Source organism: Capricornis sumatraensis, chromosome 13 (assembly GCF_032405125.1).
Source record: "Capricornis sumatraensis isolate serow.1 chromosome 13, serow.2, whole genome shotgun sequence".
NCBI lineage: Eukaryota > Metazoa > Chordata > Mammalia > Artiodactyla > Bovidae > Capricornis > Capricornis sumatraensis.
Genome location: NC_091081.1, coordinates 60,475,434 through 60,488,849, shown reverse-complemented (window position 1 = coordinate 60,488,849; position 13,416 = coordinate 60,475,434). Strand labels below are relative to the sequence as shown.

At 35.0% G+C, this 13,416-nt stretch overlaps 1 protein-coding gene across 2 annotated transcripts in view; it reads left to right on the top strand.

Moving 5' to 3' along the window:
• HBS1L (HBS1 like translational GTPase) overlaps positions 1-12,563 on the top strand; it is an 86,773-nt gene extending 74,210 nt beyond the window's left edge. For both annotated transcript variants that reach the window (XM_068984886.1, XM_068984888.1), the window contains 5 exons: positions 2,747-2,837; positions 3,250-3,358; positions 7,282-7,382; positions 9,907-10,051; positions 11,930-12,563. In XM_068984886.1, the coding sequence (XP_068840987.1) occupies positions 2,747-2,837; positions 3,250-3,358; positions 7,282-7,382; positions 9,907-10,051; positions 11,930-11,941 (458 nt within the window). In that variant the 3' untranslated portion in view covers positions 11,942-12,563. The remainder of the gene's footprint in view (positions 1-2,746; positions 2,838-3,249; positions 3,359-7,281; positions 7,383-9,906; positions 10,052-11,929) is intronic.
• The last annotated feature ends 853 nt before the right edge of the window (positions 12,564-13,416 follow it).

Below are 13,416 nucleotides of genomic sequence, written 5' to 3'. Positions count from 1 at the left end.
TTGAAAAGCCTGGATAGGACTGAACCAGATGTATAGACACCTGTCAGATACATTTAAAATAGTATTCAGTAGCAGAAATTAAGTCTGACCCCATCCTGGTACTGAATAGTCAGTGGCAAAGCAGACTCCTACAGTCTGTTGTTTTGAAATGTGTATTTCAGAATTACTATGTTATCAATCTATATCATGTTTATACCCCCAAAAGTTTTTTACAGGAAGACCTAAGTAAGAAAATCAGATGCAAATGCAGAGAATTCTGATGTTGAAAGAGAAATTGAGCTAGTTTTAAATGCCACAATTATTGCTTTTGCACGCATGACCTTTCATGATAGCTAGTAACTGTTTCTTCTAATCATTTGACCATATGTACATATTCTTCTTTTTTGAATTCTGCTTTTAAGTTTATAATTCTATTCTTACCTTAATCTAGCTTCCAACTAAATCTCTGACTTCAACATTAAACTGAAGATCTTTCTATGTAAATATTTGTAACAATTTTAAGCTAATTATCACCTACCGGTAAAGTTAAAATTAAATTTTTTCCTATTTTTCCTTCTATTTGTTGTTGTTCAGTTGCTGAGTCATGTCCTTCTGTTACTCTTATTTATAGTTTATAACCAGAGTTGTACCTGACTAGCTTATGAATTCAGATGTATATTTTTTGAATTGCTCTGTTTACTTTAAAAACTGCTTCCTGAAGGATTAGAAGAAATTAATGAGTATCTGCTAGGTAACAGAGTTTAATCTAAATTTAAAGATGAATAAGGGAATGAAAGCCAAAGTTATTTTACACTTTTCAAAAATGAATCATTTTTCATAATCCTGTTTTTGCAAGTTTAAATCTCTGCTTTTGTCTCTTAAAGTGATCAAGAGCTGAAATACTTTTGAAATACTGATTTCTTTATATGTTAAGGAGCTTTTTAAGAGTAGAAATTTTTTTAATATAATAATTTAGGCATGAATTCAAACCATGATCATAAACCATGGTCATGGACCTTACAGACTGGCTCCTTTTTGAACTCCAGAGTTATAATTTGATCACTTTTGAGAGTTCCATGTTCTTTGGCTCTTTCCATCCTGTTTCTACCCCACCAGAAAAATTCCAACCACTTATCTTTAATCCAGTGGTTCTTAAAGGGAAGCCATGGCAGAAGCACCACTTCACTTTGTGAGAATCACCCTTCTCACCTGATTTCTCACTCTAATGCTTTTGCTTGATTTACTTGATTGTTTAATGCACCTTCTATCTGAACACTTTAGGTACAGCTGTGGCTCACTAACCAGTAATATCCTGAAAAAGAGAACTGACTGAATCTGCTACTAACAAATGGAAATTCTAAATTACATTTTCACTTAGAGTGTTAAAAAAGAACTAACTCCAATGAAAAATATTCTTAAGAAAGTAAATATCACAGTATAGGACAGTATAACATGTTTGGGGGAAGGAAATCAGATTATATATTATCTTGAGAAAATTTTATAATTGAACTTCTAGTATGAAAACTCTTAAATCCTAAGCTGAAGGCAATCTTTAGTCTATGTGAGTAGCTCCTGATTTCAGTTCCACATTTCAAACCAAAAATCACATATGGTCATTTTATATTCACATGAAAAAACTAAATTTAATTAGTTTAAATTGTAGCCAACATTTAAAAATATCATAATTGTTAACATTTTTGGAGTCAGGAACCTCTTTGATACCTTGATGAAAGTTATGGCCCCTCTTCTCAGATTAATGCAGATGTATACCTACATGAAATTTTGAATAAAGCTTTAGGTTGTCTCAGAGCCCTTAAAGTTCTCCTTGAACTCCCAGAGAGTCTCAAAGAAACTCACTTAAGAGGATGCTACATGGAAGAGGTAAGTACTTTGAGAAATAGATGATGGGTGAATTGTAATTTACTAAAAACATGTCAGTGAAGAACTATTCCCCAGTGGTTGGCCTACATACATTTTTCTGCAGAAGACTCAAGTTACAATGGAAAGGAATTTACCCCACAGAATCAGAAAATAGGAACAACTTTTTAAAAGCCTTTTTTAAATACCTGAGTATTATTGCCCTTTGCATTTGTACTCCAGGATTTTCCCTAGGTAATAAAGGCATATAGCAACAACTGGGATCATTTAAAACTTTTTTTACACTATGAATCTTCTTTTCATATAACTGTTTATTGCTGTGGATCTCTCTCTGAGAAGCAGTTCTCTTGATCTGGGAGTAGTGAAGGGGCATGCTAAGGGCACCATCTGACCGAGTACTGACACCCTGTAGGTTACTCAGAGAACACAGGGGATTGTTGACGTGGTTGTCTAATTAAAGCAGTGCTCAAGAGAATAAAATACTGGTAAGCATCTCCCCCAGTCTCATCTTTGATGTTATTAAAAATAATTGGAACTGTACTTTCATGCCTGCATCCCTTAATGTAAGAAAAGTATTGCAGTGGGGCCTATGTAATGAGTGTACTAGTTGTGTAAATGAGTTTTTAAAATTTTGGTTAAATAAGTAGAAATCAGCCTTTTATGGACAAATGCAAGTCACTCTGTGTTTAGGGTGGTGGTCCAGAAGAGTCAAGTCTGGAGGAAGTGTGTTTTCCTCAACGCTCACAGTTAACACTTCTCACTCTCAATCCATTCATATTGAAAATGATGAGTAGTGACTGATGAGGTACAGATCAGCCAGACTCCTTTGGTTGTTATGGTTTGATATTGAGGTGTTTCACTGTATGCTTTAGTTCTTACTCATTTCCAGGAATCACTCTGCACGATGAACCTGTTGACTGGGCGGCAGCAGGGGATCATGTTAGTCTTACGTTGGTTGGAATGGACATCATCAAAATCAAGTGAGTGACAAAATGAGTTTAAGCAATCATTGTTTTGAATATAGAACCTCAGAACACTTAAAGTTTGCAGTTCCCCAGCCCAAATGAAAGAATGAGTGTTAATTCTCAATCTCCTTTGGCCAAAAATAGGCACTTGTGGAAGTATAAGAATAAGTAAAACCTACTAAAATTTAAATTAATACACGTCAGCATATATACCTGACATGTTCTTTGAGGGAAAACTGTAGTGTGTGAAAATGATATAAGGTTAATAACAGTGTACAGCCATGCTTTAACCTAGACGGGAATATTTAAAAGTCCCTAATTTCCTTGATTGTTTTACTTTGTAAATGGTTTTAGAGGTATTCAATATGTATTTAATTATTCGCCCAACTTCCTACTCTTCTCTTGTTTTGTTTTGTTGTTGTTACAGTGTTGGCTGCATATTTTGTGTCCCCAAAGAACCCATTAAGGTGTGCACTCGTTTCAGAGCCCGAATCCTCATCTTTAATATTGAAATTCCTATCACTAAAGGATTTCCCGTAAGTTTCAAAATGTTTGTTACTGTTTTTATAAATTCACTGTAACTTTGTCCTAAGAAGTGGTAACTGTCTTTATAACTGATGACACTATTGTTATTTCCAGCTACCATTGTATTACTCTAATCCAGAAAAACAAGAAATTAGAATTTGAAAATCATGTTTTGCTTTTTATTTTGATCCATAAGTCTGGCATTTATTTTCAAAGAGGAAGTGAGAAGAAATTTAATAATCAATAGGATACAAACTGATGATAGTAAAAAAAATTCATTTAAGGAAGTTAGTAGATACTTTTTTGCTGAGTTCTAAAGATTACTTCTTAGATTGTGTCTTTGTTTTTTTAAAATTTTGGAAAATACAAAAATAAAAACAATAATATTCTATAATTGCATAACCTAGAAATATCTACTCTCTACATTTCAGAGTATTTTTTTGTATACATTGGTGTCTGGTATATTCTGGGGATACTTGACATAAGGAAACTTTGTGCTGAAACTGTGAGGTTGGTTTGCAGGTCATCATTGACTAGCACCATTTGAACATACACGTTTATGGGGAGAGGGATGGTGGTGGTGGTGTAGTCGCTAAGTCGTGTCCAACTCTTGCGACCCCATAGACTGTAGCCTGTCAGGCTCCTCTGTCCATGGGATTCTCCAGGCAAGAACACTGGAGTAGGTTGCCATTTCCTTCTCCAAAATCAGCTCTACTATGGATCTATATATTATATTGATGGATCTATAAATTATGTTTATGTGGATCTGTGTATGTATAGATGGATCTATATATGTGTGTGTATGTCTATAGGGTTTCCATGGGATTGCAAAGAGTAGGACACGACTGACTGACTTTCACTCACTCACTCGTGTGTGTGTGTGTGTGTAAAACCATGGATCAATATACTATATTGTTACTTATCCAGGAAAGGTCTTTGTTTTATGTGTAATTTTTTTTTCAGATATTTGGGACCATGCTCTGTTTATAGTTTGGTACCTTGCTTTTGCTGTTTAACAAATGGGCATTTTTCCCACTAGACTTATCTTTCTTTTCTTGATCAGCTTATATAGTACAGGTCCTCCATGACAATAAAAAATGTTTCTCGGTGGAATTAAATGGCTTGCCTTTGAAAATGTAGACAGATCATTTTCTCCATTTGATGGATCTCTGAAATAAAAGTAAGGCAGTAATAGTAATTGACCTTTAAACTTTATTTAAATTAGTGATAGTATTTTAAAGATTGAGAATAAATTTATTTAGCTCATTTAAATCTATTTTATACCTCTGCACCTTTATTTGAGATAAATATATGCTTTGCTATAATTCTTTATAATTTCTTTGTAAACTTGATCTTATGAAAGTATATTTGTAAGGTATCATTTAAGCATTTTAGTTTTATAATCATATTTCATTTCTCCCATGCTAAAAAAAAAAAAAATAGGAAAAAGTTTCTTTCCAAATACTTGATTTTTAAATATTCAGAACTCACATGTTGATAGGAAGGAACTTGCTGTGAGTGACTTGCACTCATTCTTAGAAAGCAGCGTGCCCAATGAGGAGAAGCTGGAGAGGTTGGTTACTGTGTTTTTACTCAAGCAGCGATAATCTTTGCCAGTGGAGAGGTAGAGCGGTCAGGAAGTCAGTAATTACTTTGAATAGTAATATTGTCTTCCTGTGTGCTGCAGCTTTTTTTATGAATTAAACGTTTTTCAGTGCCGCTTTATGAGATTCCACTCATATATTGATTTACAAATACCGGGATAAAATTTGTCTCACAAAACAATGGTCACGTTTTGTCATTTAATCCATTCTCTGTGGGAAGAAACTCACAATTTTTAAAAGTTTAACCAAGAAAAGGCTTCCTGAGCAATTAAAATACCACCGTTTAGGGACTAGTTCTTTAATACATATTTTTTGTTTCTCTTGTTTATATGGTAAACTCTATATATTTAAGAAGGAAAAAACATACAAATGGATTAGACTTTAAATCTCATGTTTTGATTTTTATTTTTTTATTGTGATAAAATATCTATAATGGAAAATTTACCATTTTATCATTTTTAATACAGTTCAGTGTCATTAGAGTATATTCACCTTGTTGTGTAACCATCGACATTATCCACCCCTAGAACTTTTTCCTTATCCCAAACTCTGTACCCATTAATTAGTCACTCCTGCTATTATACTTTCTCCCATCCTCTGGTAACCACAGTTCTATTTTGTTTCTCTTGAATTTGCCTGTTCTACATCCCTTGTGTAAGTGGAATTATACAATATTTGTCCTTTTGTGTCTGAATTGTTTCACTTAACATAATGCTTTTGAGGTTCATCCATGCTGTAGCGTGTATCAGAGTTTTGTTTCTTTTTAAGACCGAATAATATTTCATTGTAAATATATACCCCTTTTTGTTTATCCATTCATCTGTTGATGGATGTTTGGCCTGTTTCCATCTTTTGACACATGTAAATGATGCTTCTATGAACATCGGGCATACAAGCATCTGTTTGAGCCCCTGCTTTCAGTTCTTTTCGGTATATATCTAGGAGTGGAATTGCTTGATCATGTGGAAATTCTGTGTTTGACTCTTGAGGAGCCCCTAAACTTTTTCACAGCAGCTATACCAGTTTTGCATTCCTACCAGCAGTACACAGGGGTTCTGATTTCTGCCCTGCCTCGTCAACAGTTATTTTCCTTTCTTGTGCGTGGGAGGATGACTTTTTGTTTGTTGTTTATAATAGGTAAACTGATGATTTTGAAGGGTTGTATCATTGTGGTGTTTGATTTGTCTTTCCCTAAAGGCTATTGATGTTGAGCATCTTTTCATTTTTTAAAAATATTTTTTAGGTTTTAATTCCATATCAGTGTATCATTTGCAGATACCCTCTTCCATTCTGTGGTTTACTTTTTACTCTTATATTCTTTGATTCATAAAAACCTTAAACTTTGCTGATGTCCAGTTTATTAACATTCTCTTTTTCTTTTTTGCTTTACTTTTGGTGTCATATCCAAAAAGTCATTGCCAGATTCAACACTAAGAAGATTTCCCCTTCTGTTTCCTTCTAAGAGTCTCATGGTTCTAGTCCTTTTATTTAGGTCTTTGCACCATTTTGAGTTAATTTTTGTATATGGTATAAAGCTTCATCTTCATTTTGTTGGATCTCGATATCCCATTTTCCCAGCTCTATTTGTTGAAAAGACGGTTCTTTTCTGTTAGTGGTTTTGGCACCATTATTGCTGCTTAACCTATTTGATACTAATTTCCTTACATGTGAAACATGAGAAATAATAGCTAATCTATAAGGTCATCAGTTAACTTCAGCTTTACCATGTATTGGGCACCACTTTGAAATAACATTGTCTGGTTTTCCTCATTGACAAGGGACCTGAGGCTGGGGATATTGGGGGTGGAGGGATGGAAAGTGTTTTTACAGGACTTGTCCCAGCTCACATGCCTAGAAAGTGTGGAGTAAGGATTCAAATTCAGGTCTGCCTGACTTCAGAGCCTGTCTAAACATCCATTTAATACTTTAGTCTCATTATCCAACAATGAATAATATTACTGCTGAATGTTACACAGTTTCCCTTCCCTCGTTTTTATGATGAAATAGTTCACATTTGCTGAACATCTACTGTACCAGGCACTGTCTCTGATGTTATTTCATTCTCATCATAACCGTGTAAGGAAGGTTATGTAATTTACCCACGTTTCCACCGTAGTGGTGGAGGAACGATTGGAACTGCTTCCCATGAACTTACCCCTCGTGAGTTAAGGGACAGCCTGATGAGAGTGGTGGGGCTTCAAGGAAGCAGCTGGAGATCCCGTGACTCCAGGCAGTAGTTCTGAGGCTGATGTGATGCAGTGTGAGTGCTAGAGTAGAAGGCCAGAGATGCTGCAGCCAACAACTTTTTTGTGTTACAATTCTGTTTTTAGGTGCTGTTACACTACCAAACCGTCAGTGAACCCGCTGTTATTAAAAGATTGATTAGTGTCTTAAACAAAAGCACTGGTGAAGTCACAAAGAAAAAGCCTAAGTAAGTGTTTTAATGTGTAAATAACAAACATAAGTACGTTTCTTACAGATGAATTCATTTGTATAATATTTCTCTTTGTGATAAGTGAATTCTCTTTGTGATAAGTCTATTTTAACTTGTTCCAGAAATCATTTTGTTAAAGGACTGGATGGAAACACAAAAACAAATATTTAAGCTCCTATTTTAGGTAGGAATGCTTGATATAATTTCTGTTACATATGATAGTGATGGGTGTGAATTGTAAATAAAAATGTAAATATAAGTTTTTATTTAACTATCAAGACCTAGATACCGATGTAAAAATGAAGGTGTTTAAAAAAATCCGTCTTACATTTTTGAAGATGAGTTTGATTTATGCCCAGCCACTTGTCCCAAATTCCAACTGATTGTTCTTCTATACTATCTTGTTACCCCCTCCTGAGAATCTTGCCCTGTGCTAAGAATGCCTCAAGGAGAGAGTGGCCTACACAATATTTTTTTCCCACTTGGGAAGTATCCTTTTTTCCTCCTTAAAGTCACCTGGTGCCTCGGGCTGAGGCGATCACAAGTCGGTCCCCTCTGATTACCGTTAGTATCTGTGTCTGCGTGTGGACAATTCCCCTTTGGCTGGGATAGGCTTGGGATTTTTCAGAAGAAGTGCTTCCTGAGAACCTTGAGTTTCTTACTCTAATTCAACTAAAGACTGACCACAGTTTGGCTTGGCTGCTTCAGCATTGGGGTTTTCCTTACTTCAGCCCTATGGGGAATCCCACCCAAAATCCCCTTTTTTAAGTCCTGGGGTATTCCTCCTCATTTGCACCTGTGTAAGAGGCCAAGGTGGTTAGAGGGTTAATTTAGGGTTGGTTGCAAGTAGAAGACAGAACTTCACACTACTCTTAACACCCATGTTTGTTCTCGGTTAGTTAGAAAAAGGAGGCTACTTAACCCCTCTTTTAAAGATAGCTCTTTATTTTTAACCTGAGTCTGTAGCTTCTAGCATGAGTGCCTGCCATAACGTACTGAGAATTGTCATAGAGCTAATCATGACTGATGTTTCTTGAGGACCACTTTTTTCTTGGTTCTGTCATAAGTGCTTTTGTGTGGTTTACATTTTCAGCTACAATATGAATCAAGCATTACTATGTTTCCCATTTTTCAGATAAGGAAACTGAGGCTTAGAGAGATTGTATAATGTGTTCAAGATCACAAAGCTAGCAAGTGGCAGGCTCAAGATTCTAATCCAGTCAGTTTGTTCACATAAATTATATTTTTTGCCAGGAACTAGGCTGTTGGACTGAGATAAAAGTGATTTGGAAAGTTCTCAATCTGATACTGACTCTTCAGATCTAATCCTGAATTTTCCTCTCCCTGCTCCTGCTGCAGAGTCCTAGTTCAGTCCTTAGTCATGCTAGTTTTTCCAATCACCATATCTGTAGCTTTGTCCTTTTATTTTGCACCAACATCATTTACCCTTTCTGCTTTTCTTCTACTTCAAGCATGTTGTAGACTCAATTGATTTATATAGGATGGAGTCAGACTTTCTAGAACCAGACTGAACTGCAAATTATGAATATGTTAGATGTTCACCATCCTAACAAATGGGACCTTAAGCTGAAATTGCCCAAAACCAATGTTTAGAATTTTTGACATACTTTTTTTGAAACCTTGGTTTATTCTATCTTTCTGTCCCTAAAGCAATCTTTCAGAAGGGGAGTTTTTGATTGCTGCCCTCTGGCCTTCTAGAATACATCAAAATTGAATTAGAGAATGTTTCAGAATGTCCCCTTTGGGTTCTACTTCTTTTAGTAAGCTGATGGGGCCCATGCACAAGGATTTTTATTTGTTTGCTTATTTGTATGGAGCTGTTTATGGTCAGGCCTATGCCTCATCTGCCTTCATTTCCTACAAACAGCATGTTGTGGAAAAGTCTTATGTGTTTTTATCTTGAACCTCTGTTAAAGAACCACTGTTCCCAGGTGAGAAAAGAGAGAGAAGGGAAGGAGAGAGAATGCTCAGGTAGTGTGTTGGCACTATGAAAGTGTCCTCTTTAAAGATAACTTTTTAACACATAATCTACCAATTAGAACTTTACTGGGGAAGACATAGGACATTGCATTCCACTTTTAAAATGCAAATGCATCATTTTCTTTAATTTCATGAGGAAATGAAAGAGAAGGCTTTTGTGCAGAGGTCCTGAGTATTTTAGATTATAGGATCTTTGAAGGGGTAGAGTTGTATTTGGAGGCTTAAAAAAATATGTGTATATGTATGTATGTGTGTATATATATATGTGCATACACATGTATGAACTAGCTAATATTTCTTAAATCTAGAACTACTCTTCTCATTTCTTTCAACCAACCACCCCAAATTTAACAGCATATGTTTTCATTTAAAGAAATTAATAAATCCCTTTTTTCTTTTTAAGTTTTTTTAAAAACTAAGTTCATTTAGAGATGGAATGTGAAATGTTTATTTTGCAGGTTTTAATTACATTTTTTACCTCTATTAGATATCCATTGGTTTCTTTTATTTTTCATGATAGATTGTTGACCAAAGGCCAGAATGCATTAGTGGAGCTACAGACACAAAGACCAGTGGCTCTTGAGCTGTACAAAGACTTTAAAGAGCTGGGGAGATTTATGCTGCGCTACAGTGGTTCTACCATAGCTGCTGGTGTAGTGACTGAGGTATTTTAAAGTGACTGATTGTGTGTCCATGGTTATTATGTCTTGTCTTTCTCTACTTTTAAGAATGATTCCTGAGATTTTATGGCTTAAGGGGAACAGTCATAACTATTAGAGCAGCATTTTAAAAATTATATTAAAAAATTAAAAGAATGATGAGAAGAAAATGTTTGGTCTTAGATCTTCTCATAATAAGACTTCCAGATTATCTTCTCCACCAGTAATATTGCTCAAAATTAAAGGAAATCCATTGAAAAGTAGATCTGTAAGTATGCAATACAAATCATGAAAATATAGACTTTAAGAGTCAATGAATTGGGGTAGTGGTTTTGTTTAACAGAAGCACCCTCATTACTTTTTTTCTTTAAATAACTAACTCTTAATACATTCATTCAGAAAGTTCAGTTAACATACCAGCAGTGTTTCTGAAACATACCTAATCTGTAAGGATAAGGTAGGTACAGCTGAGTTTTGGAGAAGATAACCAGAAATGAACCAGAATTTCATTAACTTTAATTTTCTTCCACAGTATGATATGTTAATATAGATCTTATGAATACAAGCATGCCTCATTTTATTACACTTTGCAGATATTGCATTCTTTTAGAGATAAAGGTTTATGGCAACTTTGCCTCAAACAAGTCTATACGTGCCATTTTTCCAACAGCATTTGCTCACTTCATGTCTCTGTTTCACATTTTGGTAATTCTTGAGATGTTTCAGACTTTTGCATTATTTGTTATCTTTGTTGAGCTTCCCTGATGGCTCAGATGGTAAAGAATCTGCCTTAATGCAGGAGACCTGAATTCAATCCCTGGGTTGGGAAGATCCTCTGGAGAAGGAAGTGGCTACCCACTCCAGTATTCTTGCCTGGAGAATTCCATGGACAGAGGAGCCTGGTAGGCTACAGTCCATGGAATCACAAAGAGTTGGACACAACAGTGACTTCGACACTCACTTGCATTATATTTGTTATGGGTGTCTGTGATCAGTAATCTTTGATGCTGCTGTTAGAAAAAAAAAAATTATGACTACCCAAGGCTCAGATGATGATTAGCAATGAAGTGTTTTTAAGTTAAGGTATGTACATGTTTTTTAAAACATAATGCTATTACATTCTTAATAAACTATAGCATAGTATTAATGTAACTTTTCTATGCAGTGAGAAACCAAAAAAAAATTCCTATGACTCACTTTATTGTGATTCTCACTTTATTGAAGTGGTCTGGGATCAAACCTGCAATATCTCTGAGGTATGCATGTATTTTTAAAAGGGGCTTCATTACTTCTTATGATTGTTTTCTGCATAAAAATTACTCACTTTATTTAACTGGATGGATACTTTTGACACAGGCTTCATGTTGCATCAAAATTCAGTTATACATACCTGTGTCCTAGAAGGCTCTGGAGTTCAACATAAGCCCAAGTTTGAGTTATTGCTCCACTAATTCCTAGCTGCAGAAGCACAGCATTTCTCCTGTCATTGATTCATCTATGAAAACAGGGTAATAGAATCCACTTTCTGGAGTTGTGAAATGAAATGATGTATAAAGCACTTGGCACAGTGATTGGCATTTAGAAAGAATTCAGTAAATGTTACCTAATATCTTTGTCATTAGCCTTGCATTTAATTTGTCAAAATATTCTTTATAAAAGAGCATTCTAAAAATAAGGTGCAGTTTCTTGTGGAAAATTATGGAGAGATTATAGAAAATCTCAAATAACATGACTAGGAAAGGAGAAAAGTTGCAGGAGAAACAAAAAGTTCTGTCTGATACGGTGATTACTCCACTGCCATTTTCCTTTTGTTTGTTGTTGGTGGTTCCTTTTGTGTAATGTGATTGGTTAAATTATAGCAAATACTTTTTTTTTCTCTTACAGATAAAAGATTGATGGGTCAGAATTTCTACCATGTTTCTAAATGTAATGAGATAGCTAACCTCCATTTTGAAAGACTCCAGTGACTCAGTTAAAGCAACAATGTGCAATTGATATTTTTTTTTAAGTGAGAAAATTAAAGCTATGATCAACCACAAAGAAGTATTCATCAGCCCTACAAAAATTTCAGGTTGCCAACTGACAAAGAAAGGCTAATACTGCACTTTGATTTTAAAAACTAGCTTTTTCCTTTGAAATATTAGTAATGGATTTACCTTACTGAGATTTATGGAAGCTATCAGCAATATGTTAGAAGACATTGAATCATCACGAAGTGAACTCTACTTCCAGCCAAACTACAAATGTTTACAGTTTTCCCTTTTGATTTCAACTCTACAAGACACATTTTTAAGGAAAAATAGCTAAAATGAATTATTGAGGTAGTTAATATTGAGCTGAATAGTTTTTTAGTTAACTCTAAGAAAAGATTTGTTGAAGGTTATAATTAAGGTGTTTGGTGTTGAGCATAAGAGTATTCTTCCTTCAGCAAGCAACCATTTGAAAGCTTAGTTTGGAATTAGTGGAAATTGTTCCTTTGGTAACAGAGACAATATTTAAGATGTAAAGCTAGCTAATAAAATGTCTTAGTTTGAGCATAACAGCAAAACGTGTTGTGGTTTCATTGATGTTTATGAGATTTCCAAGTAGGACTTGGGTTTTATGGAATCTTTTTCACCTACGAGTTTCCCGACTCTTTGGTGAATTCTTGCTTTTTATTCTAACAGAGCAAATTTAATCTCATCCATTTCCAACCATAACTTTATTTTTCCCATTCTCACTTCCGTAATTCCATGTATAATGACTTCATCTTGTATACTGTATAGATTACAAGTCCCCTATGAGTAAGAGTCTTGTTTTTCTTTAAAGACTGAGCAGACTCCAAGATATATTTAGTGAGCAAGTATTAATTGAGCTCCCTCCTGGGTACAGTTGCTTTGGAGTAGATTTTGTCCTTAACTGAGCCTGGGACCCTGATCTGATGGACCATATGATAGAATTTTTTTTTTTTTTTACTGGGAAATGATATAATTTGTATATTGATGGCTTACCATATTCAATAGCATTTCTTCTTTATTGAAGAGTAAGTCTAGTAAGATCTACAGACCATAAATGTGCTGTTTGGTGGACCATCATAAGATGAGCACATTTTTTTACTGAAAAATATATGTTTAGCTGTCACAGGAGTAAACGTAACTAAGGCAAGAAAGTGTTTTGTTTATACACTATGTTAATCAGAAATTTAACAGATACATTTGACAGAATGGCTCAGCAGGTAAAGCATCTGCCTGCAATGTAGGAGACACTGGAGACGTGGGTTTGATCCCTGGGTTGGAGAGATCCCCTAGAGAAGGAAATTTCTACTCACTCCAGTATTCTTGCCTGAAAAATCCCATGACAGAGGAACCTGGCAAGCTACAGTCCAAAGGGTC